Source organism: Typha angustifolia, chromosome 8 (genome assembly GCF_048772165.1).
Source record: "Typha angustifolia cultivar Huaian chromosome 8, ASM4877216v1, whole genome shotgun sequence".
NCBI classification, from domain to species: Eukaryota; Viridiplantae; Streptophyta; class Magnoliopsida; order Poales; family Typhaceae; genus Typha; species Typha angustifolia.
Window position 1 is genome coordinate 1849035 of NC_133246.1, and position 26130 is coordinate 1875164.

Sequence of the window (26130 nt, forward strand, 5' to 3'; positions counted from 1 at the left end):
TTAAGATTGGTTAAGTGATTAGAAAATCAGAAATTTTTCTTGGGTTAATTCCTTTTGTTTTTCATTATATGCCTGTACGTATAGTACCATTTTATTTGGAATTTTGTTGGTTGACATTTTGCACTGTCTTGGATCATGCTGTTTAGTGAGATCCATTCAAATTGGTACAACTCAATTTATAAGTGCCTCTCTTTTACTTTGCTGTTGAGAAGGGATCATTTTCTACCCTTCTGATAGAGGTGTTGTGAAGTGAAGAAACGCAAGAAAGTAAGGCTTGTTAATGTGATGAGTTATAAATTTTCTTATCTTTCCATGTTTTTCGTATATTTAGTTTTTGTTAAACTTTACTGAATGCCAATTGTAGAGCTCACACACATTAACTTGGCCTAGAACAGGGCATGCACAATGGAATACGTTCCTTCATCTTCAAAGTTTACTTTGGTTTTTCATCTTTAGTATCTGAGTTTCTAGGTCTTGCAGAAAAATTTATTTATGGTTTCTTAACTTCGATTTGGCTCCATTCTCATATCTCTCTTGGATGTGTTATGTGTTGCTGGAAGTTTACCAGGTAGAAATCATATGCAGAAGGTTAAGTGTGGTAAAATGATTAGGTGTATGCTTTACTACTTGTTGTTCTTGACTTTCCTGTTCATTACATCATGCAGACAATTTATGAAATTGTTTGCTTGATTTGCTAGTTATCAATTTATGATATACCTTTTGTTCATTTCTTTCTCATTTTTATCTGCCTTATGATTTTTAATACTTATATTTATTCGTTGGATGTTTGGTGCGTCATAACTGTTGGCAACATTTAATGGGTAAAAACCATTGTGAGAAGGTAATCTTTCGTTGCAGATAATCTATTTTTCATTTTCTTCATCAATATTCTCTGATGAAGACATTGCTTTGACTGAAAGGTGATGAGGTATTGTAAACTTTCTTATTAGTTGCTTGTTTTCTGTGTTTTGGTACCATTTTACCGAATGCTAATTGTATTATTGAATAGCTGCCACACTTGTGCACACGCTAACAATGCATGCCCACTCTGATAAACATGGACACAGTTGTATGCTCTCACCTGCACATACTAACAGTCAAGCCTCACACGTTAAACATACGCACTCTCACGCACGCTTGGGTATGCAAACATACGCCTGTCAGCACAGCACCACACACAACACACATGCATGTGTATCATCTACACATAGGGCATGTTTAATTGTAGTTTGGATGACGGACGGACGATATATCCTTTGAGATTATTAATCCCAACTTGTAATTTGTCCAATGCTTTGTTTATACACTACTATGCATGTGATAATTAAATGAAATCCTTGATGAAGTAATTAGTAGGACCAATTATTATTCTATTTGGTGTTGCTTATCTCAAATTCAAAGTGGGTTCAATACGGACATGCATGTACTTCGGACAAAAGTTATTTTACGTCCTTGAATATTTTTTTTGTGTTAGTAAATCACTTTAAACTTTTGAGTAAATTATAACTTTTAAGTTTCCTTAACGGTATTTGTGTCTTTTTATCTAAAAGATGTTACTTGTTGAACAAAAATTATTTTATGTTTTGAACTTTTAATTTGTATTACTAAACACCGTATATTCTCTCCAAACACACATCCATTTAAAGAATTTGAGTACTAAATTCATTTTCAGTTTATATTAAATAAAGTGTAAGGAGGTAAACCGATTTTTGCCCGAAGTATATATAGAGTATGTTCAAACCATTTAAATTATATCAATAGTAATATTATTTTATATTTAGAAATATGATAATTAAATGAAATCCTTGATGAAGAAACTAATAACACCAATTATTATTCTATTTGGTGTTGATTATCTCAAATTCAAAGTGGGTCTTATACAGATGCATGTACGTCGGACAAAAATTAATTTACGTCCTTGAATATTTTTTTGTATTAGTAAATCACTTTAAACTTGACTAAATTATAATTGTTAAGTTTTCCTTAACGTATTTGTGGTCCTTTTTATCTTAAAACCAAAATTATTTTATGTTTTGAACTTTTCTTTTGTATTATGAAACACCACAAATTCTCTTCAAATACATATCCATTTTAAAAGAATTTGAAAGTAAAGTTATTTTCAGTCTATATTAAAATAAAGTTTGAGGGGGGGAAACTGATTTTTGTCCAAAGTACATGGAGTATATTCAAACCGCTTAAATTATATTAATGCTTATATTATTTTTTTTATTTATAAATACGAGATAGAAATTTGATATTAAGATAAAATTATATTAAAAATAATTAAATTCGAAATAATTATAATTAAAACTTAAAATAACAGAAATAACAAAAGAAACAATTATAAGTTAATAAATGTCAAAAAAGAAATAAATTAGAATTGAAAATGGAACACCATTTAATATAACAAAAAAAAGTAGAAAACATAAAAACTATAAAAAAATAAACATAAAAAATAGATGTTCAAGTAATTGAATTTGGTACTTGTGAATTTAAGTATAAATTAAAAAATAATATCGTACTATTTTATAGATGGATGTAATCTACCATGACAAGCAGGCTAATTTAATTAGAACTAAATTGAACCCTCAAAATAGTGTAAAGACATACTGGGAATTTCTACTGAAAAATTCATCAAATATGAGCTCCAACATTCACTAGGGAATTTCATTATCTCTATTATGAGCTAACAGAACTTGACTACTAGTTTATGATCTTTTGAAAAAATTCCCGAGTTGCTGCACTAAAAAAGAAAGCCTAACTCACTATCAGATTTTTCAGCGTTTAACTCATATACACTTCACATGCTGTTTCTATCTCACATTCATATTTTCAGTGTTTTAACGCTTACACTTCACATGCTGTTTCTAACTCATTCATACATTCAGTATTTTATCTCCTATATGCACTTCTCATGCTGTTTCTGCAGTGAGTTATATAAGTTTCTTTTTCAGCAAAATCATACAATAACTGTTGTGCTACATTGTTTTCAATTACTATTCAATGGCAATACTTATTGTCGACAACCTAAAATAATAAAAGTTGAACTCTCACCGATACTATAAAAAAAATGTGTCAATATTTACATCTATAGGTGAAATCGGCAGACATTACTCAGAAATATATCCTAAAACAGTCATTAATGAAACAGTTTTTCATTTCTGGTTGCTGCCATAGTTAGACAAGTCATTGAGAATAGGAATTACTCCGTAATAGGGAAAACTAAAGATGGCTTTAAGACTAATCTTAACACAAGACGGGAGATCCATATATTGGTGATAATCAGCAGTGCTCAGTTGACAGAAGTCATGGATAAATACAAATGAAATAGGAAATTGGTGTATGTTTCATTGAAGCATTTCCAATTGAAAGTTCTGGAATGCTTCCGGAGGTTGACATCTAACTATAGCTTTATTCCTAACCATGCTGTGGAGGTGAGGGATATGTTTAATTGTCGTATAAATAATAATCTTCCGCCTTGCCCTACGTTCAAGTATGCAGGTTGGCTAGAATTTTTCTTTGATGATGGGAGAGGAGAGAGTGGAAGAAGTTCTAATGTTGGCGGATTGAGTTCCCTGCCACGACATGGGCACTGTGCCTGGAGGTGAGGTTTTGGGCGTCGGGCTTTAAGGATGGAGAAGGTGATGGAGTCATGGCTGGGACGAGGTTTTACTTCGGGTCGGGTAATATGTAGATTTCAAGTAGATTTGATCCGAGACGAGAATTAAATTACGGGAAGTACTGTTTACCTCGAAATTTGTGGGATTTGTTTACTTTGGTAGTCATCGTGGGTATTTACAACCGTTCGAATAAGAGACAGAACCTCCCCAGTGCCAAGGTATTTAGCTCTTGATGTTGCCGACCGCGACTTTGGTTTCTCCCGAAGTCTACAATAGTTGCTACTATTAATTCGTTTAACAGTAACCAAAGTCTACAGTATTTGCTATCATTAATTCGTTTAACAGTATAACACTGAAGTATTAATTTTCCCTATTTATTGTAGTGTTTTCCGAGTTTAACTTCGTTATGAGGTTGTTTATGCTTTTGGACACCTTTGATGTTTCAGTCTCGATTAAAATTTCGATGATGCGGGACAATGTGCTCTGATGCTGCTGACGATGTCTCTGTTGTCATCGCCGTCATCATTGCCCTTCAATTCATTTTCCACGGTCCGATTGAGGAGCTCATCAAATTTAACTTTTTTTTCGCTTATCAGAGTAACCAACACAATATAAGGAATTTCGTTCTCAAGCAAGAACATGACTTGTAGGATAAATTCCCACCACAAAGTAGCCATCAAAAAATGAGGATAAAATCACTTTTGTTCGCATCTTCTTTGCCTTGTTGAAACATTCATTTTGGGGGCAAATTCAATCAAACGAAAAAACAAAAAATCCCATGAAATCGGAAGGTCCGTCATGCCATTGATATGGATGTCAAAGTAGTGGTAAGGGCCATAGGCCACTACTGTTGGAACCAAAATGCGGAATGCAAGAAGAGAATAAATAAATAAATAAATAAATAAATAATAAAGAGAAATTTTAAGTAGTTCACACAATTCGGACTACATTCATAGAGATATCACTAGTTTTACTATGTAAAATAATTCTTTCAACCCAAAAATAAGAACTCTACGCTCTTCCTCTTTTTTCTTCTACAAAGCACTCGGAATGATATCACCAACCACCTATTAAGGGATCTCACAGGCTTCTAAATTTTGTGAAAAATTACGACTCTGTTCCAACACAAAAGACTTATGGTCTATATATTTTTAAACATTCTTCCAAGGTGAATTCAAACGGCTTAAATAACTCCTTTGTAAATTAGAACAACTTCTTGAATGTGTTAGAACGACCAACAGGAGATGGGCAAATTTGTCTGACTTGTCTCAGCCCCTAACAACTAGGACCGGCCGAAAGGTCTGCCTTGTTCCTTGTTCTTGCGGAGCTCAGGGACTTTTTGTATTCTATGTTGCTCACTGGTTTGCCTAGAGCTTTAATGCTCTTATATGTGATTGAGGTCGTCCTCTTGTTTGTAGCATTCTCTTCTTTGTTAGATGGCTCTGATAAACGAGTTTGGGCAGGGAGGAAATGACCATCACTTGATTCCGGAGTAGCGACGTTCTTGTTGAAATCCGTTGGCATAGTTTTTGAGTGGCCACTTCTACTATCGTTGTTAGTTTCTCAATTAAGTGGCCAGTGATTGCAGCACTGATTGCACTCATTGGTTGCTTTCAGCATGGCCTTCCATTTCGTCGAGGTTGTCATTGTCCTTGGCATTCGGACAAAGGAGATAAAATCAAACACAGCAAAAATAATTCCTCACTAATCACATCTAATAACTTAATTAGTTCATTAATGAAAATTTAATGCTGGCCGAGCAGAACTAGATAGCATTCGAAAATAACGAATAAATTTTAAGGCCAAATAAATTGAACCAAACTAAAATAGAAATATCTCACTGTACCAACTAAGCATCGAGACCCATCCAATAAGTGATCATCCGTTTGCTTCCTTCTCCATTAAAATAATCAGGGGAAGTAGACCAGTAAAATTAGTGACGTTTGCTTGCACATAATGCATATAGAAAGAATGAACGAATGGAACTTGCATCTAAACATAATACCTATTAAACAGAATTGCCCATGTAATCAAACCTTGGCCAAGAGCTGAAATAAGAGTAATCAAGACAAAATTATATCATCCCGGCCACAAAGATGAGAAGATATCCTTCCTGACAATTGCTGAAGCCAATATATTATACACAAATGGACTGACCAGCAATAATCAGATGATAATATAATACCTCGATCTTAGTTCCATCTCATGTCATTTACTATTATCTTCTTTTCTTAGACACTTTTCCTCATGTTGCTTGCAGTAATTAGATGGTAATGCAATGGTGACATATCACCTGTCTTCCCAAATCTTTTCTCGTAACAGTCCCATAACTCAAACCTAATAGGAAGCAAATCATGGAGGACTCAGTTAAGTTAGCACTTCAAAGGTTGATGGAAATTTCATGAAGGAAAAATATGTGTGAATTGCATACCAGTATGCCAAGAATTGGAATGGTGCATACTTCCCATAGATTGCATCTATGTCCTTCTGAACAGAACGAGTGGTGGAATATCTTTTATGAAACTGCAAGAAGATTCCAAAGCCATTAATTTTTTTTATTTCTAGAAGCATGGCAAAGTCCAAGAAAAGACTACCTGTTTTAAATGCCTAATTGTTTCAGTATCAGCTGGAATTCTATGGTAGAAACCCATGCACATAAGAACATTGGCACGTGTGAAAGGACCAAAGCCGCATATTCCAGATAATTCCTCATTCAGCTTGTCATACATGAGTAGCGTGAACTCTTGACATAATTCTTCGAGCATACTCAGATCTACTTTGTGCTCCACAATATTTTGGGCAAGTGACACAATACGTTGCGCTCGATATCCAAGTTTACAGCGTTTAGCCAAACAATCTGCATCAAGGATAGCCAATTCTTCTGGCATAGGAAAATCTCCAAGTTGAGCTGATTGGCAAGGCAAATGTCCTGAAATATGATCGGCAGCAATGGCAGTATCAGTTCTACTACTGGTTAAGAGTTTGGAAGAGTTGGAGCTGCTGTTTGTTTCCCTTATAAATGAGGAGTCCAGAGAGGACTTCTCCTTCTTTTCTGAATACTTGGCTTCTAATTTCATCACCACATCATGTTTGATTTCACGTTCTCTTTTGCGTTCTCTAGACTGAGGTGTCTTTGGTTGGAAATCCTCAGAAAGAGTAGAGTGGTTGTCTAGTTGAAGCTCACATAGTGCTCTAGCCATTGACAAAGATCTTGACCACCTGCAACAAGCAGGAATTATCATCACATGAATGGCTTGCAGAATCAACCTCCAGGAGCAACAGAAAATTAATATATGGCGTCAGGATTGTTGGACCACAAGGTTTGTGGAACATTTCATTAGCTTCAATTAGAAATACCATCCTAGTCAATTAAGAGTACACAATAATGTATTAAGGTCATAGTATAAATGTTTAAACAGAAAGTTGATTAGCTAGAAGAGGGGTCAAAGGTATAAAAAGTAGCCTTCTTAAACTGTTCTAAGTCTTTGATATAGAAGAATCACCATACAAAAAGAAATTACTCACACTTTTCATACTCCAGATAGTGCATAAATGGTTGTTCTTTTCTTTCTACAAACTTATAGGACTTGCAATCATCCTTAATCTCTTTGCAATACGTCCTACAGAGTCTACATAAAGAGCAGAATGCGCATGCACTTACTGACAATTGCAGAGCAGGATGCACTTGACCATGTCTTCGAACAACGTCGGGGACCGAAATATCCGTCCGAATCCACTCTCTTTAGCCGCCTCATGGAGATTGTGGAACTCCCCGATCACTCTATCGTTCTCGTCCGATATCCGAAGCATCCGGCGCACCTGTGCCTGCAATTCCAATCTCATTCGGGTAATCTAACAAACATTAAGATTACACTGCGAAAGTATGTGGCGGTTAGTGTTCTAATACCAAGATGCCATTTTGGTCTTGAGAGGAGAGGGATGAGGTGCCGAAGACTGAGACAAGAAGAGGGTCAGAAGGAGAAGGGTGGGAGATACGGACGGGAAGGGAGAGAGAGGACGAGATGAGGCGAAGAGGGCGGAGGAGGGTTTTTGAGACTGGGTCCCAGCGGTTGGGAGCCATCATGAAGAGGCCATGGCTGCATACGGCTCTCTCCAAGTTGAAGGTGGTGGTTTCTTTGAAAGCTAGCTGGAGAGACACGACGCACCGGTTATCCGCTTTGCCGCCGGTTTCTTCTCCTTTGCTCATCTTCTGTTTGTCAAAATGCAAGAATGAAGTTTGGTTATTTTGCAACTAAAGTCAGTTGTCTGACAAAGTAGCCTAAAGTTTGACCCTTAGCAACTTGCCATGGGATTGTATCTTTGTGGCGCATATATATAACTCGAAACCGAATGCAAGCCCAACTAATTAGAGTAGATGACTCGTGAACCTCGGATGAAAAGATTTGTACGACAGCCCCAACTTAGTCTTTGGCGGATGCCTGGAGGGCTTCAAAGGCCCAAAGAAAAGATAGCTCCTTTTATCAGACCTCAATTCGAAAGGATTAATTAGCTATTTTTCTTATAACGAAGGGAGTTATGGTTTAACTTCAACTCCAAATAATATAATAGAGAAATTATTTGATGGTTTGATAGTTTAGCGGCTTTGCTTAAATGTTATCGGTTGATAGCTTAGTGGTGCGGATGGTTTAGAGGAGCAACTTAGCAACGTGATAGTTTAGAGCAGCTCTCAGCAGCGTTTGGTTTAAAATAATTGTTCAGCAATGCATTTGACTTGAATCATAAATTAGACGGTTTGCTATATTGACTAAAAGTTTCGTGAAACATAAATGACCGTCTCTATCTACCTCGTGAATAATTACAAAAAGAAAGATCGATTAAAGCATAGCATGCTATACAAAACATAATATGTATTAGAATTAAAGTTTGTAGTCCTTTTCTTTTGTTTGAAGAGATTAGAAGTTGGAACCCCTTGTCGAAGTGGTAGCTCAAACAGGCCTATATCTTAAACCTGAAGCGTCGATCTTGAGCCCACTGACATATGGATCACCAATCCCTATCAATCCAAAGTTACAAGGGCCCATCTGTGAGATCCTGCAACCTTCTACTATTGTGTAAGTTGGGTGATATCTATCGAGATCCAGAACTACTATATATGGGGAATCCCAGTGAGGTCCCAGATATCACGGGACGCTTCTCCATTATAATGGTGGGAGACATCTCCAGGAACGGAGAGGACGAGACATACGAGTGGAGTCTAATTCTGAGATGGCAGTGGAGAAATATGCTTGGAACTTCATTGGATTCCATGCAACACATTGACTTATCCGAGGGGCCAACATTTTGGCACAAGAAGAGGAAAAGCAGATGGCTGCTCTTGAGATGGAGACAAGGGTAACTCACAATTAATGAGGTGGATGATCGCTTCAATGCAACTAAGGTTGCAGGAATTTACTGCAATGCTGCGAGGTCTTCTTCACATTAGAGAGGTTGCTTTCAGCTTTAATTGTTCACCATTGTCCATTAACTAATTTGATGTTACTAGGAATAAATGATGTAGTTCTCAAGCCAACACAAAACATTATTAAGTGAACCTGAGACACCTAAGTATTAATCAAAAGGCTACTGACAGAGATTATGGATTCGATTACACTAACAAACATTATAATTAATATTTGATGAAAAATATATATGAATTAGATTTCTTTTCTATTAAAAATAAAACTACATAAATTTACCTTCAAAAAATATCCATACTGAGATACATATTGATTGCCTAAAAATTGACCAAACAACCCCTGCCCCCCTCTGTCTGTCTCTCTCTCTCTCTCTCTCTCTCTCTCCCCTCTCCTAACATCTCATCTTTTCCTTGTCTAAAGGCATAAAGTAGCCAACTGTAGCAAAGTGGCTTTAAAGTGTTGAATTTGAACTGAAGCTGGTGGAAAGTTCAACCTGCAATAAGTGGCTTTAAAAGTATGTCAAATTTTATGGATCAAAAAAGTCTTTGACCATAGTAATCCACTTTATAGCATATAAAATAATCCTTCTTTCCACACGCACACCACCCAACCCAACCCAAACAATACAACAAACTAATAGGGTGATTAGCCAATGAACTGCTAAGACTAAAAATTAAAACCAGATCTTATCTATCATCCAAGTGTAATCTTGTCTTAGAGGATCAGGGCCTTACATTTGTCCTTTAGTAAAACTATATGAACATGTCAGTGGTCATGTGGAAGAGTGGTTGTCCAAGAATTATATACTGCCACATGATGAGACAATCGAAGTTTCCTCTTTATTTCACGAGGAAAACTTAATTTACCAGTTTTATCCGAACTCTTTATAGCCAATTGCAAACAGCTGAGGTGGCGAATTTGGATAGGATTTCTCATTAATCACTCAACATGGGACCATATAGCTTGCCACTTTGTTAGTATATAATTAACTTACAATAAAGGAAGAGTAGTACAATTACAAGTCGATGGAAGTCGGATATGGGAATATTGACCATTTATTAAGTCGGATTTGGTCATATTAATTCATTGTACGGGTTAATTAACAGCGATTTTAATTGCATTCCTTGGCTAGGTTGGTAGTAATCTTTGATAAAGAATCATTTAGACATTGTCATTAGTGGGGTGGGGTGGGGGTTTGCCAATAGTCGTGCAGAAGAGATCACGAGATTCTTTTCGTCCTTTGCTCAACCCACAGCACGCAAGCATGATTGCTTTGTCTCTTTAGCATGCCAGGCGAACTCGAATCACTTAGATATTTATATGAGCTATTCAACCCTAACTAATAATTATTGTATTAGTTATGCACATCCGAATAATTTTCTAAAAATTAAACAAACGAACAGTTACTCATAGGAAACGTCACCCACCTCTTGGAATCTTGGGTTGGCCAAAGGTCCCTATTTAGAAGAAATATATAATATTTATTAATCGAACGGTTTATTTTCTTTTTAATTTCTCAGAAATAATTTTATTTAGAGATATGCAAATAAGCACTTGGCAAAGAATCTTTTGGATGAGTTATCCATCGGAGATTATTATGGGCAAAGGGACTCTTAATCTAATAATGCCAACTTAGCAATTAATAAACAAACTAATAATAGGAGTTTGTATAGGCATTACTAACTCGTTGCTTATGCTATTGAACGATAATAAAGATAGAAGGCTAGAAAAAGGTTGTATCAATGCGCCGTAGGACCACGGAAAGAAGCCTTTATCACGCAAGCACAAGATAAGGTCCGTTACTTGTCGTTCTTATCTTCTTTTCCTTTTGCACCCGGAAGTAAAGGAAATTTTCATTTACCTCCCTCTCTTTTATTGACCTGTTTTGACATAAGGTGTGAAATGTAAAATGTCTCTGACTAGGAACGAATAAACGAGCTACTACGTTAATGCTCCCCCAATAAACATAGAAGTATATATATATATATATTCTAGGGACTTATATTATTATTTTTTCATTTCACACCCTATATTGTATATTTATTGATGGGGAGTTCATTTTGTATGATTTAGCAAAGAAGGCAAGGTTTAAAATATAAATCTATTTACTGATCCAACAATAAGGTTAGAGTTTAATATTCTACTCTTTATTTATTTTTTATTTTTTCTTTTCGGTTACCACCTTCTTCTACTGTCCAAAAAGCGAAACGCACCCCAAAAGTTTTCCAACACCGATTGACCCTCAGCTGCGTCGTTTCTCTCCTCCTTCTCCCACCACCAACCCTTCTCTCTCTCCTTCTTCGATTCTTCTCTTGAGATCTCCGAGATCTTCTAATCGGCCATGGGCTACCTCTCCTGCCGCGCCGACTCTTCCGTTGCTACCTGCCGCTCCATATCCTCTGTCTCCGCCCACGCCGTCCACAGCAAGCGCGCTTCTCAAGAAGCCGGCGGAGAAGATTCCGCCGCCGTCGCCACCATCCACCGGTTCAGCTACGGCGAGCTCGAATCCGCGACCTCCAACTTCTCCGACTCCCACCTCCTCGGCCGCGGCAGCCACGGCGCCGTCTACAAGGCCGTCCTCCCTGTCTACTCCCCCCACCCCGTCGCCGTCAAGCGCCCTTCTCGCCGCCCATCCACCCCAATCCGCGACGAGGTCGAGAACGAGATCGAGATCCTCTCCTCCATCCGCAACCCTCGCCTTGTCAACCTCCTCGGCTTCTCCAATTCCACTTCCAAAGAAGTCCTCCTCGTGGTGGAATTCATGCCCAATGGCACCCTGTTCGACCTCCTCCACTCCAATCCCAACCCCCCTGGGTGGCCTCGCCGCGTTCGCCTCGCCCTCCAGACGGCGAAGGCCCTCCTCGTCCTCCACTCCGCTCGCCCCCCGGTCATACACCGCGACGTCAAGTCCGCCAACGTCCTCCTCGACCGCCACTTCCACGCCCGCCTCGCCGACTTCGGCCTCGCCATTCAGGCCGCCAATGCCGGCCTCTCAACTCCCCCCGCCGGAACCCTCGGGTATCTCGACCCTTCTTATGTGACCCCCGAGAATCTCAGCACTAAGACGGACGTGTTCAGTTTTGGGATACTGCTTCTTGAGATCATGAGCGGGAGGAAGGCCATCGATGTCGCGCATTCCCCACCATCGGTGGTGGAGTGGGCAGTTCCTCTATTAAAGAAGGGGAAGGTTGCCGCGCTCTACGACCCGCGAATTGCGCCGATGAAGGACGCGGCTATCAGGAGGCAGCTCGCCTCGCTGGCCGCCAGCTGCGTGCGCGGGTGCAAGGAGCGGCGGCCGTCGATGGCGGAGGTGGTGGTTCAGCTCGAGGGGTTGAGTAAAACGGTGTCTTCGAGGAGGGCGTGGAGTGGGTTTCCGGTCGTCGGAAACCCTTGCGCGGTTGTCGACATTGAGAGGACGGTGTCGAAGTCGAACGTTTTGGAAGAGCCGACGAACGCAGATGTTGCGGAGGAGGATGTGATGGTTAGTGTGAAGAAGGGATCCCGCCCTCTGAGGAATGCGAAGGTATTCTCTGAAGGTGGCACAAGGGAGCGAAGAAATCTGAAGGAATTATTGGCGCGGTTTGACGAAGAGCCTAAGCGGAGATCTGACATACGAAGGGCGAGGACACTGCGTGTTGCTAGTCATCATGGTGACAAGAATGGAGAAGCGCAGCTATGGAGGAACAATACCTTAAGGGGAGTCCCATCTGAATTGTTTTCGAGATCAGACGGCTTTGAGAGATTGAATGGAAAGCTTCATTCTCCAGCCAGAGATCTGCCTTAGATTTGTTCAATTATTTGAAGGCCATTTGCAGTTAAATTCTTCCTTGCTAATTATGCAATCAACATCGTACCCCGGAGAGACAGCTCAGGAGTTCTTCTGGCTGCTATCTCCAATTGTTGAGTTGGTAATTTCATTTTTTTATGCAATCTAGCAAAAAGGTTGCATTGCCCTATTTCCTGTTTTGGCATCTCAGATTAGTTGCTTGGAATAGTTCCTTCTTCCACATCCTTCGTGTTGCATCAAATTAGAATAGTATACTAGGAACTAATTGTTTCATATCCAATCGAGATAAGGCTTGATAGAAATGCACATTTAATTTAACTACCTTATCATGGATGATGTGTTTTATCACCTTATGATAAACAGAGACTGTTGTTTACTGTGCTCTAGCAAAATTAGTTTTCCAATGTAGTTGAGAGCTTGAACTTTGTCTTAAGTAGAAAACCTCTCAAAAATGAATTTCGTCATGTATATATGTACATATGCTGATTGATCCTTACTTTCCTCAGAACTTTTGCATATTGATGTTTCTGAATACAAATGGCTCTATGATATAATGAATTCCCTGTGATGAGATTACTGTATCTTGTGGATTCCTATTGTAAATCATGCTATATGTATCTGAATGACCATGTCGAGAATCTATATCTTAGGGCCTCTTAAACAGAGCATAAAGCAGATGAACTTACTACTCAAGAAACTGAAGCTATTGATGGCAATTTCCTCATCTGCGATTATCTCAATAGAAAATAAGGTGTTCATGATCTTATTGCTTCCAATCATGATTATTGACATTTTACTTGAGTTTCCTCTTCTTTCAGTTCGAGAGCTCTGGTTCCCTACATGTTCATTATTTCCATTTTTAACTAAGATATCTGGAAGTAAGATAATGGTTCTTATGCATATGTGTGATTCAACAGGGCCTCTACCTTTGGTTCTTACAAACCTTGATTAAAAGCCATTCCTATTAGTGACCAAATAAGCCTTTTAACTATTTAAAAAACTGAATAATGCATGTTCATCACTAGGATATTTAGTATATAGTTCGATTTGCCCAGCTTTGATGCTGTATTCTGTTCATCGTTTATCTTCTCTGCGTACTTTGCAGTGCAAGATACTCCAGCATTAAATCTACTTCATTATTTTCTTATGTTAAAGGCTATTACAGGCTAAGAGATTTGGAGGCTTACAAATGTTTAAGGTTGGCGAAAGGAATATTCCTTGGTACGCAGATTTGGCTATTACAGGTCTTGATATTCCTTCAGCAGAAGTGTAGAACTGCATACAACTTGAGTTACAAGATGAAGTGTTTCAGACAGCAGTTTTTTTCTTTGTTCTAACAGTCTAACTTGATCAGATCAATTTTCGTATTCTCTTAGAATTTTACTCAATCCAATATATATTGCATCCTTGTAGCTAGAATTGCATATGCTGGATGATCTGGATTATCTGTAGAATCACTACAAGATAATGGTACTAGCACATGAGGCAGCTTTTATTGGTAGGAGATCTTCTCCTTCATAAATGTTGATGGTTGACATGCTTGTATGTATCCTATCAGCAAGTATCATTTGTTTTAACATCTTTTGTTTTGTAGGCAAGAAACTTTTCCAGTATCCTGCAGAGGAAACTTTCTGATGCTATTTGAGTTTATATTTGATGGCAAGATAATTGCTCAAGTGGTATCACCTCTGCAACTTCTCTTGTCAGTGATGAAATAAATCGATCTTTTGTTATCTTTCTTCTGCAAATGGTTTGTGACATATTGAAATTTCCCCCGCCATGCAACCAAAAGCATGAAGCAGGAAAACTCGAAAAATGGCGTAAATTCTCATCCATTGCCCTCGAATTCTGACTTTAGCCCTCGAAATAGATTCCTTGTGCCATAGATCATCTCTTTCCTTTCCTCTGAAATAGCTAGTATTCTGAAATTGTCTGTATTGTGGTAATGAAATATTTTGACACTTCTCTTGCTGTTTGCAGAAATCAAGAGAAGTGCTGGCAACAAGAAGAGACAAAAGAGAGACATGATGACAAAGAGGATGAAAGATGAGCTATAAAACAAAGGAACTTGAGAAAAGGGGACAATGCAGAGAAAGGAAGCAATCGATACACCAGAAACGGACTAAAAAGCTTCAGTCTTTTGTTACAGTGCATGCTTGTTTGCACTTAAATTTTTGGTTCTTTTCTCCACATGTGGACATTGCGTGTTAGATTTTCTCTTGATTGTAGTGCCCCCAAGAAAATAATTCTCATATATGCGACGTCAGTGTTGAGCAGTAGCCTTGCAGAGAACCGAGTGGAAGGATTCTCTACCAATAAGATTAGCTGGCGTTATTAAAGGTTCTCTTTGTTGTCATGCTATAAAAGTATCGCCGGTTCTTTCCCATTCTCGTTGGTGTTTTGCTACTTGCTATATTCTCTTCCAGTAACATTTAGGCAGCAGTACAACAGCTGTTTGATAACAAGGTAAATTGCTGGTATTATCCTTTGATTTCAAGGCCACTATGGAATACATGGTACACACATTCCGGAAAATATTATGAGCTCATCGAACTGAGTTTAGGATACTGAATTGTTTGAACAAAATAATTGAATCGTTTGAACAAAAACTTGAATGCCCGTATACAAATATCAATGACAACACCAGCAGCAAAGCCTTCATTCTCTCTCAGAAGACATTTTAAATATAAGAAAACCTTTAGTCCCAACTTTTGGGGAAGTATGCGAACATTTACATCAGATTAATTCATGGAATTAAACTTGGGTTATTATCCACTTACATAAATTAGGTACAGTCGACCTCTTCACTAGCACTCTTGAACAAGTGAAATTCTAATTCGTTGTCAATTCAGAAGGCATAACATTTTTCTGATTGACTTGAGAAAAGAAAATTTCCAGCATTTCTTCACTCAACAACACGCCATATTTGTTGGAGCATACACCATCAACCAGATCGCCTAACCTTGTTATTTCTGCTGAACGCATTTGAATGTACTCTTGAAGGTTATTCGTGGTACCATCTACATCGAGATGAAAAAGGAGAATGGAAACCATAATAAGCTCTCATAACTCCAGTAAGTGTCCTGTAGGAGTTGGTGAAATTGCTGAAAAAGAACAGGAAAAAGAAAAGAAGGTAGAGACATTACATAAATTGCCTCATGTAATTTAGTCTCTTTCATCATTAATTATTGTCAAGACCCCTCAGGCCCAAGCTATATCAGTTATGATTCTCCTTAAATCTGTAAGGAAATCCACAATACCATTTTATCTGTGATTTAGACCCAATTACTTGATCAAAACAATACAAGGTAGCTATATAGAGCTCCTTGAAAAATGAAAGTAATTAACAAAATCATGTCTTTACAATGTCTCCTGGTGGGGTTCCTGACAAACCCAAATATCTTTTGAAAACTTCGCACTAGAAACAGAGAACTAAATCGAGTTACTTAATTTTTTAAAAAGTAAAAAATTAGTATCATTCTTTTACGATTCAACTGATTCCCAGGTCAGCATAGAGATTTTACAAATATTTCAAAAACAACTACTAGTTATCAACAATTTTTTAGGTCCACAAAGATTACATTATCATGCTGAACTAAAATGATACTGAATGAGACAACAATCAGGGTGTTCATACTTCTACACCTGGTAGATATTACACTAAAGAATAAAAAATTAGTATCATTATTTTACGGTATTGTCAGCATAGAGATTTTCTAAATATTTTTTTAAAAAAACTACTAGTTATCATTTATCAACTATTTTTTAGGTCCACAAAGATTACATAATCATGCTGAACTAAACTGATACTGAATAAGACAACAATCAGGGTGTTCATACTTCTACACCTGGTAGATATTACAAGATAAGCATGTTCAATGGCACTTGTATTTAACAATTAAATGATATTCAAATATTCTTATTGGTGGAACAAAATCTAGGCTCCTTGAGAACTCAAAGAAAAAAAAATCCCTTAAATTTCTGATAATGGCCTACCAAAGAAGCAACATCAATGAAGAGAAAATCGTGTATAACAGGTATGACATAACAATTTACCTTCCGCAACAATTGGTTCATAAGTAGGAGGCAAGGAAACCCAATTCCCTAAGGGATCCTTCATGTGACTTCTGTCAGATGCAAAATAACGAAGAAGTATGGGAGCATGAACAACCCGAAAAAGCCTATATAGATGACAATTGCGATCTTTAGTTAATTTTCTCAGATGGTAAAATAGGAAGCTCATATACTGATAGGATTAGATTTAAATTAATAATTCACAAAATAATGCCTGCTGAATAAATTTGTGTAACTCCGTCATACATATGTTCCTGTATAAATTTCCATACATTTGGAATTTGTGTGCACAAACATAATTTTCTGCATTTAAGTAAATTGACAACTATAGTTGAAAAAAAAATCTGTATCTATGTTTGTTAGGACTTAGGATGCATTTAAATACCTATATATGCATAGCAGGAGAAATTTAGCGAAAGTATTTCACACAATGTCAACCACATATGTAATTATTACCTTCTATAGATGGAATTACCAAACGAAAGTGGCCGGATAGCTTCATTAATATACTGCTTGAGAGGAGATGGCAATGGGAGACTTGTATCCAAATCCCACACTAGCACAAGACCATTCCCTTGATTTCGCTTCACCTTACATGGCCACCATCCACAGGTGCAAGATAAATAATTGTTTCAGTAATCAGAGAAGCTTAGCATACCAAATTTATATTAATGATAAGTTTCTGCTTTCACCTGGATACATATCACATGATAGTCCCACAAAACAAGCCCATCAATTGTTTTGCTTGCCTTTTGATACCACAATGGAATCTTGGAATGGCATGTAAAAAGAATTCATATCAGAATAAGTAACGACTCCTGGCAGCAGAAAATATGTTATGCCTTCGTAAATCCACTAAGGTTTTATCTACAACTGGAGGGGTAGGATAAGGTAAATCTACAAAGCATGTCTCCCTATAGCTAGTAAATTTCAATGTGCATCAGCTTAGTAATCCAGTTCTTCAAATGGAAGCTTTAAAAATCAGAGATTCTGTTGACTAATAAAAAAAATAAAAATCAAAGATAGGAAATAAACTTTTACTTAATTTGACTACATTTAAGCGATTTAAAACTTCCATGGAACATAAATATTTAAGAAAAATGAAAAAGATTAACCTTTTTCTCCTCATTGGATATGAACACAACGAAAAGATCAAGTCCTACTGGATCTGCAATTCCACTCGCACTAAGCTTCTTACACAAAATGTAGACATTCTCCTCACTACAAGATAACAATCAAAGTTTTCTTTGCCGTGAATAGACCCAGTATATAACTTCATTAGGGGAAAAAGCAGTGAAAAATAAAGCAATCAGTTGAGGAAAATCACATCGAATCCAGCCACACACGATTGATTACATGATAGGAAATGAGAAATAGGAAAATAAATTGTTATTCCTTAAAACAAGAAGACGGGAGAAAGAGAGGAGGTACCAGTAGAAAGGGGTGTAGGTAAATGAGGAGGCGTCGAGCGAGGATGAAGTCGATGACGAAGGGGACGGAGGAAGCGGCGGAGAGAGAGTTAGATCGTGGCTGCGTTGGTTGTTGTCGGATTCGCCGTCATCCGCCATAAAGATGAGCAAGGCTGAGAAGGGTGACTGTTCTTTACCCACAAAAATTTATGGTTTTCAAACCTGTCGGTTCTCCAATATCCACGAAATTTGTGCTCTTTTGAATGATTGAGATTCAATTAGGCCAAATCCGTGTAAGTTCGTCCGAATATGTTGTTAGATTAATACCAGCATAGTAATTGTTGATTGGCTTGCGAATTATGATAAAAATTTAGACTTTATATGTATTTAGGATGGAGAATAAGTGTATTTTAATCTCCGATGCTCGGAAGACGTTCGTAATCGCTTAGTAATTCTATAAAAAAATTTACGTTTAAAAAAAATATATGCGTGAGTTTTAGGGTTCGGATTGGGCTCAATTAAATTTTATAGCCTCTTCTACTCCCTATTTAAGTGGGCTTAGAGCCATTACATGCTCACGATGATTTGAGGCCGACTAACATTTGCGGATCAAACTAATGAGAGCTTCGCTCAAATAAAATTGCTCAGTGGTTGGGCTAGCTAAGGCAACGACAGGTCTAGGTTACCAACTTTGTATAATAGAAACCAATGAGCAATTTGCTATTGATTTCCTTGATTATTGGGTTCTGCCCTTCTCTTGTTTCCTTGATTTTGACTACTCGATTTTAGACTCTCGTTTATGCAGCTACATAGATAGTTAGCGGCATCCTCTATATCTCTCAGTTGATCTATTTCTCTTCTTCAGCATGGCTGTCCTAGCCTTTCTGGATTCAATTGTTTGTGTTCTCGTATCTCGGTTATGGAATCCCCTAAACCTTGGAACCTCACACAAACGGATGAACACGTTACGAACTTAAGCATCGCGATTGAGAGATTAGACGCCAGGAGAAGCGACGTCAACGTACAGCTCGAGATCTCGGAGAGAAATCAAGAAGCTTGTATGCAACTGTTTGTAGAAAAGGTTAGTGAGGAAATTATCAGTTCTGGTTCTGATAGTGTAATTGAAGAACTAGCTAAGGAAACACTTGCTCTTATCACAGTTGGATGGGCTATGTCGACGAACAGGACCTACCTAGAAATGGCAACATGCACTTGCATCGCTGAAGAAGTCGCGCGTACATGAGATTTCAGGTATGTCGGACCTCAGCTTTGTGCATACAAGACTAAAACTTAGTTATGACAGTTTGCAGGATGATAAGATCAAGGCTTGCTTATTGTGTTGCTCCCTATGGCCTGAGGGTTATTCCATCGCCAAATACGAACTAATGGATTGTTGGATGGGGTTAGGATTTCTGGAAAACATTGGTACACTGGATGAAACGTATAGCAAGGGCTACTCTTATCATCGAAAGCTTGAAGAAAGCTTGCTTGCTTGAGCCTGGTGATATTGAAGACATAGAGGTGAGAGTACACGACATTATCCGAGACATGGCGTTATGGATTGCTACTGGGAATGGTCAGGAGAAATGGATATTGCAAGCAGTCTCCGGAATGAAGAGATTACTGAAGGAGGACATTGAGAAGTGGAAAGAAGCTGAAAAGCTATCACTTATGTGTAACTATATCAAAGAACTACCACACACACAGCCCGAACTTCCAGTTGAAGAAATCCCAGCTTTTTTTTTCCCTAAGCATAGCAACTCTTGCATTCTTGGATTTATCTTGGGCTCCCATCAAAGAGCTCCAAGGAGAGATTGGTTTACTAGTTCAGCTAAGGTATCTCAACCTAGAGCAGACAAATATCATATGGATAACCTGAGAAGAATACCCTCTGGAGTTATACCCAAGTTTATCAAAGCTTCAAATCCTAAACCTTTATGGAAACAAATATGCAGGTCATGAAGTGGATGAGAATATACTTGAATCTGTTGGCAGTAACAAATTGATTCCAAAAAGTCATAAAAAAATTCGTTCAAATTAAATTAAATGAACTCACAGATTATAGAATAAAATTCTGAATAGTCGAGTGTAGTGTTGGACACTATCTCCTTAAGACCAATTTGCCCTCCACCAATTGCTTCTGGAACAGTGGACGTCGGTCTCCCAGGATACAACGACTACCTTGCACTGGAAAGGAAACAACTTTCTAATGCCTTGATTGAACCTAAACTGTGCTGTACTCTTTTTCGGATGCAGACTCGACTCTAGAAGGAATGAACTTTTCTTCTGATGTTGTGTTAAATTATGCAGACTGACAGCCTATTTATAGAGGTAAACAGGCTTGACGAAAAGATGCAAAATGTCACCGAAATCAATTCGGGTCAGAAACTAATTTATAGTTACATTGTGAAGGGATGCAACATTTGGGTCGAGTTTAACCAACTAACTGAATTGATTATGCAACTGGTCATGGTAAAGAGAATTTCTTCAAATAAATATTTATAGTGTTTATTTTAGACTGGGGATATCAAGTTCTAGATCGAATCTAGTACGAGCCAACCTCATGTAAATCGATTTAGGCCTATCATTTATGGGCCAATCTATTAATTGTACTTATTTAACCGTACTTATTTAACAATTTCAATCACACTTATTTAAATTATTCTTTACATATTCTATTAAATCCAATTAACACCGTTGAATATGTACAGTTAATACATGGCCACGCATCTAATAGCACCCAAATTGAATATGGCTTCACTGAAACTGCGGTCTATAATCCCATATTCCTAGGCAGTCGGCACCATTTAAAAGGTCGCAAAATTAAACTAGCGGCTAACATTGAGTAGAATGTTATTATGTTTTTTTAACCCAAAATACAATAATCCAGGCAACGGTCACAAGTTACTCCTCCCAAGTCCACATCGACCATCCAAATTAGCGAAGAACAAGATAGCGTGCACTTATACACACCCCAAGTGGCCACAATTGTATGATCTTATCCCCTCCCCTCTCCTCCCCTTCCCAACCAAAAGCCCAAAGAACCAAACCAGAGTAGCTCCATCAAGCAGCGCTAAAGCGCGGAGGCGGCGACGATGGCCACCGCTACTACCACCATCATTTCCTCTCCTCCCTCCTCTCTTCCCCAATCCGCCTCCAAACCGACCTCCTCCTCTCCTCTCTCCCTCCTCCCCTTCTCCTCCTCCTCCTCCTACCCTTCCTTGGCTCTCCACTCTCTCCACCGCCCCAATCCATGCCTCCCCATCTCCGCCAAGAGACCCACCTTTTCCCCCCTTGCCGCCGTCGCGGAGTCCGAGGTGGCGACGGAGGATGACGCTGCCTCTGACGAGGCCGGCGCAGTCGCAGTCGCAGTCGCTGTCGCCCCGCCTCCGAAGCCCAAGACGGGGAAGGCCGCTTTGCTTCTCAAGAGGGATAGGGTAATTCTTATTCTTCTTCTTTGGATATGTTTGTGAATTATGGAGGATTGACGAGTTTGGGTTTTGGGTAGACGCGGTCGAAGCGGTTCTTGGAGATACAGAAGCTGAGGGAGAACAAGAAAGAGTACGACGTGCCCACGGCCGTTGCTCTGATGAAGCAGACGTCGAGCACCAAGTTTGTGGAGTCGGCGGAGGCGCATTTCCGGCTTAATATTGATCCCAAATATAATGACCAGCAGCTGAGGGCTACGGTATTAGGATTTGGCCAGTTGTTGATTGAATAATGTTAAAAATATATATATATATTTTTTGTTTTGTTTTATTTTGTTCTGTTGGTGTAGGTGAACTTGCCTAAGGGAACAGGGCAGACTGTTAAAGTGGCTGTTCTTACTCAAGGTGGATTAGCTAGATTCTTATGATGTTGCAATTGTGCATTTGCACCTTTTTAATATTCGAGTCTTTAGTTTTTCTCTTTGATTGCTACATTTTCCTTCCGAGAAGAGTGCATATCTCATGCCTACAGAAGATAGTAGGACCAATCTGGCTAAAGGAATTGGAAATGTCATGCTCCTAGATTTTTTGTTTTTGATGACCCCGTCATTAAGTATATTTGGCATCTCTGATCAGACAGTCCATTATTTGATGAAGCTGCAGTATTAGTTGTCCATTTATTCTGTGATATTACTAATCAATCTGCCTGTATGACTCTGTGTTCTTGCATTATCAATTGATTTTAACTTTTCTCGTCCTAATATGTTTATATTTGAATTTTGTAGGTCAGAAGATAGATGAAGCAAAAAATTCAGGGGCTGATATAGTTGGTGGAGACGATCTAATAGAACAAATAAAAGGAGGATTTATGGAGTTTGACAAATTAATTGCTTCCCCAGATATGATGCCCAAGGTAGGAGAAAATGTACCTTGTGCTTAAAAAGAGTGTTTCCACCTTGCATCTTCTTATCGACTTACTTACTGAGGATGTAGTAACATTTATGAAACATGGAGATCCAGATGTCTAAGAGGACCATTTATTTGTTGGTAGTGTGTATGTTGTTCCAACAGTAGTAGTTTCAATCACTGTACTTTGGCAATTGTAATCTTACTCTGTATAAAATCATACTATCAGCAGATTATTTAGTTAAGAAAAGCTGAATATGTAGTAATGCTGCTATAATTAGTTAGATTTTCCCTTTTTTTAATATGGTATATTACTATGATCTGTAGAAACAGAATTATTGCTGGTTCTAATGGCATAATTTGCATCATTGAAATGATTCGTAGACTTTATTTTATACATTTTAGTTCTTTTTTTTTGTTCATCGCAGAAAAGGTGCTAGAAAAAATATTTGCTTTATCTATGGATTCATGGAACGTGTTCAGTTGAATGCAAAGTTCCTTTTGCATATGGCCCATCTAACTGTTGCTAATTGGTTTCTTTTATACTTTTTTTCGTAACCGTATTGGTGGTGTTTACTGTTTAGAGAAAGAAAATTAGAATTTGTATATACTAGCTCCTCTCATCACTTTCCAACTTTGAGATTCTCAGTAGGTCCAAGACCAGAACTTTAAAATAAATAGGTTTTAGCTTTGAAATTAAACAACAAATAGGTTTGGCAAATCCTGAACATAAAACTCTGCTCCTATACCATATTTACTAACCATATGCAAATGACTTGAACTTCTTTGTTTTGTTCATTCTCAAAGTACTGAGGCTGCTAGGCATGATGAATCTTATATATATCTACTGCGACAAGAACTACATGTAATTTGTGCATGGTGTATAACTCTTTATTATTTGTCTTCTTAATTCTTCTCTCAATTCAAATGCATACATATGATGAAGTTATAAGAGCATAAAAGGTCATTCTAGTCCACTTGCCCAATGCGCTTGCCTTCCTTGGAAAGAATGTTGTAGCATGTGCTGAATATGATTGGCCCACTTGAGCTAATTCAAACAGCCGAGGCAGCCTTAATGGCAATATTATTACTGAAGCATAGTTGGTCCCCAGATGACCGATAGACATTATTGCAAAGTGCTTCATGTGCTGGGGATCTATAAACTGCTTTATAGGTCTTGTGTTGTGTTCTTGCTAAATACACAATGATATAGTAATTTTGTTACTCTTGATCTCGGTTCAGGTTGCCAGTTTGGGGAAGCTTTTAGGGCCACGGGGACTTATGCCTAATCCTAAAGCGGGTACAGTTACTGCAGACATTCCTCAGGTATGTTGGGAGAGGATGCTGCATATAACTTTTTCTTGTTATGTCATTTTCACTGCTTAGTTATCCTGATATTGTTTTTTATTTTTCCTGTTGTTTGATATTGTTAATGGGTTATCATGAATAGCATCACAGTATTGTCTTTCTCACCCATTCATGCCTTAATATCTTATTCCAGTTTATTCAATGTGAAAATGGTGGATAATTGTAATGAGATTGTGATCGAAAAGGTGGGAGTGTTCACCTTTTGGGTACTCAAGAAACAGAATAAATTGATGTTCTGAAGAGTTTCGTGTTACTAGTCTGACAAGGTTTTTGTGTTTTACTTTTCCGTCGCACATGAATTCTCATGATAATGTTGATAAATCTCTCCAATTTTACTTGGACACTCATAACATCAACTTATTGATTATCTTTTGGTGTCATTATTGTTCACTTTAGTATGAATTTTCGGTCTAGAAAATATAAGACATTGTTTTTAGAATATAGATTCATAAGTTTATGCTTAATGCAAATTCCCTTTTTCAGAGATCAATGCAGCTTAAGCTTTTTTACCAAAGTTAGGTTGTTATAAACTAAACCTCACCCAAGCATCCACCGAAGGCAACAAGATCTTTGCTAATATTGCATCAACTCTCTAGTCTGCTAGATAGGAAATTGACTGGAGCTTCGCTCATGAATTTCCCACCTTTTCAGGCTATCCAAGAGTTCAAGAAAGGGAAAGTTGAATTCCGTGTAGATAAGACTGGGATTGTCCACCTACCTTTCGGAAAGGCCAACTTTTCTGATGAAGATCTTATTATAAACTTGATGGCTGCAGTGGTATGTATTCTACATTCTACAGACAGTGACTACTAAAAATTTATTATATTTATCTAATTGACATCGAGACTTACTAATGTCAATTCATGAACTCTTCTGTTTCTGTGGTTGCAGCGATCAGTAGAAACAAACAAGCCATCTGGTGCAAAAGGAGTGTACTGGAAAAGCGCACATATATGCTCATCAATGGGGCCTTCCATAAGGTTAAATATAAGAGAAATGCTCGATTACAAGCCTCCTGTTACAGTCTAGAAAACGCAAGCATCCATGGAACGATTCTTCTTCTGGAGTAGACTGCCTTCATTATTAATACTATAATGCTCACAGAAAGATGAAATGATAGGCAAAATCTTAGGGGACAGTAAGTTGGTCCAGTTTTTGTGTTATGGGTCACCAACATCATGAGTTCTCATTGCTAACCTTGGGGTGTAACTAGTCTTGTTGGTTGTATCTATTCGTTATCAGTTCTATTATTCTATTTATTAATCTGTCAGAAATTGATTAGGTATCTGCTTGTGACTAGTTAAGTCTCTCCAAGGACTCCATCTAGTCATGTTCTTTTGTTCGACTCTTGCTTAAAACAACTCAGGGTTGTCCTCCAACTGCTGACAGCCGAAACGGTATAAGATAAGCAAAGCTGGATTGGAAAAAAAAAGAAAAAAAACATTCGTCAAAATGTGCTTGTCTTCAGCTTGGAGAACGTAGTTTCTTGTTCCAGGTGGATGGGAATTAGTTGGCATGTACATTTACATTCTTCTATAATGGCGGTTGGTGTTTGTTGCTTTGCACTTATGCAAGGCCGTAGTATTTAATAGTAGTAACAGTTGGATGGATTTGAAGATGCCACTGCAGCGGTTTAAGTGTTGGTTGTTAGTTTGAATGCCTGCAAGGTGCTCGACAAATCGTCTCAATGTTTATTGTGAGAAAAAGATAATTTTATAACTCATCATCCTTCAATGACCCTTGACAACGTCTTTCCACTCCTTTCTCTGAACCTCTACTGTTATATTTTCAATGTGAACATTATATTCAACTTGCCTGCACTTTAAAGTTCAAACAACTCATATGACTGACCATCTCACAGCACCAACGTTCGCACGGCATCCAACTTTTTATTTATTTTTATTCCTCTTCTCCACCAGCTTTCTCTGACTGCTGAAGTTCCTGCGACCTCGGAGCTCTGATCAATCTTTTACGGAAGCTACCCTTCGCCACCAACTCAAAACCTTCTTCACCAACCGTCCTCCTTGCACACGAGATCTCACTCTGCCCTTAACTTGACCAATAAGAGAAAGCCACGTTCGCATCTCCCATTTGGGTGGATTTATAGGTGCGACTTAGCCG

General features: G+C 38.1%; 4 protein-coding genes across 16 annotated transcripts; 2 read left to right on the plus strand and 2 right to left on the minus strand.

Moving 5' to 3' along the window:
- Positions 1-4542: 4542 nt before the first annotated feature.
- LOC140766041 (uncharacterized) lies at positions 4543-8043 on the minus strand. Of its 7 annotated transcripts, XR_012105273.1 has the most exons (9): positions 7926-8043; positions 7528-7830; positions 7282-7445; positions 6215-6839; positions 6052-6143; positions 5806-5957; positions 5626-5668; positions 5467-5513; positions 4544-5271 (listed from the first exon to the last, which is right to left on the minus strand). XR_012105273.1 is itself a non-coding variant. In XM_073105433.1 (7 exons), the coding sequence occupies exons 1-6, from the start codon at positions 7926-7928 to the stop codon at positions 5852-5854; spliced, it is 1293 nt and encodes a 430-aa protein (XP_072961534.1). In that variant the 5' UTR covers positions 7929-8043; the 3' UTR covers positions 4543-5668; positions 5806-5851. The 7 variants fall into 7 exon arrangements, 2 of the variants coding, with proteins under 2 accessions (XP_072961534.1, XP_072961533.1); XR_012105272.1 differs by having other exon boundaries at positions 4544-5513; XR_012105271.1 differs by having other exon boundaries at positions 5626-5957; positions 7926-8042.
- Positions 8044-11230: 3187 nt separating this feature from the next.
- On the plus strand, positions 11231-15100 carry LOC140764305 (serine/threonine-protein kinase-like protein At3g51990). Its single transcript, XM_073102792.1, has one exon. It carries the CDS (start codon positions 11379-11381, stop codon positions 12819-12821), a length of 1443 nt encoding a protein of 480 aa, XP_072958893.1. The 5' UTR covers positions 11231-11378; the 3' UTR covers positions 12822-15100.
- A 301-nt stretch (positions 15101-15401) lies between these two features.
- LOC140764306 (protein N-terminal glutamine amidohydrolase) lies at positions 15402-18535 on the minus strand. Of its 7 annotated transcripts, none has more exons than XR_012105010.1 (7): positions 18330-18535; positions 18014-18119; positions 17591-17668; positions 17355-17488; positions 16881-16951; positions 15971-16063; positions 15706-15844 (listed from the first exon to the last, which is right to left on the minus strand). XR_012105010.1 is itself a non-coding variant. In XM_073102794.1 (6 exons), the coding sequence occupies exons 1-6, from the start codon at positions 18464-18466 to the stop codon at positions 15657-15659; spliced, it is 714 nt and encodes a 237-aa protein (XP_072958895.1). In that variant the 5' UTR covers positions 18467-18533; the 3' UTR covers positions 15402-15656. The 7 variants fall into 7 exon arrangements, 5 of the variants coding, with proteins under 5 accessions (XP_072958895.1, XP_072958894.1, XP_072958898.1 ...); XR_012105009.1 differs by having other exon boundaries at positions 16881-17005; positions 18330-18532; XM_073102794.1 differs by lacking the exon at positions 15971-16063 and having other exon boundaries at positions 15402-15844; positions 18330-18533.
- A 2760-nt stretch (positions 18536-21295) lies between these two features.
- Positions 21296-25272, plus strand: LOC140764429 (large ribosomal subunit protein uL1c). The gene is made up of 7 exons (XM_073102997.1): positions 21296-21744; positions 21816-21995; positions 22086-22140; positions 22521-22648; positions 23884-23967; positions 24661-24786; positions 24901-25272. The coding sequence occupies exons 1-7, from the start codon at positions 21403-21405 to the stop codon at positions 25036-25038; spliced, it is 1053 nt and encodes a 350-aa protein (XP_072959098.1). The 5' UTR covers positions 21296-21402; the 3' UTR covers positions 25039-25272.
- Positions 25273-26130: the final 858 nt, after the last annotated feature.

Coding starts and splice junctions, on each gene's coding strand:
- LOC140766041 (XM_073105433.1), bottom strand. Junction 6,144..6,214: donor CAATTAGGCATTTAAAACAG/GTAGTCTTTTCT, acceptor ATCTTCTTGCAG/TTTCATAAAAGATATTCCAC. Junction 5,958..6,051: donor TTCCAATTCTTGGCATACTG/GTATGCAATTCA, acceptor GCTTCCTATTAG/GTTTGAGTTATGGGACTGTT.
- LOC140764305 (XM_073102792.1), top strand. CDS start 11,379: ATGGGCTACCTCTCCTGCCGCGCCGACTCTTCCGTTGCTACCTGCCGC.
- LOC140764306 (XM_073102793.1), bottom strand. CDS start 18,466: ATGGCGGATGACGGCGAATCCGACAACAACCAACGCAGCCACGATCTA. Junction 17,669..18,013: donor TATCCAATGAGGAGAAAAAG/GTTAATCTTTTT, acceptor TGCCATTCCAAG/ATTCCATTGTGGTATCAAAA. Junction 17,489..17,590: donor ATCATGTGATATGTATCCAG/GTGAAAGCAGAA, acceptor TGGCCATGTAAG/GTGAAGCGAAATCAAGGGAA.
- LOC140764429 (XM_073102997.1), top strand. CDS start 21,403: ATGGCCACCGCTACTACCACCATCATTTCCTCTCCTCCCTCCTCTCTT. Junction 23,968..24,660: donor TTACTGCAGACATTCCTCAG/GTATGTTGGGAG, acceptor CCACCTTTTCAG/GCTATCCAAGAGTTCAAGAA. Junction 24,787..24,900: donor TAAACTTGATGGCTGCAGTG/GTATGTATTCTA, acceptor CTGTGGTTGCAG/CGATCAGTAGAAACAAACAA.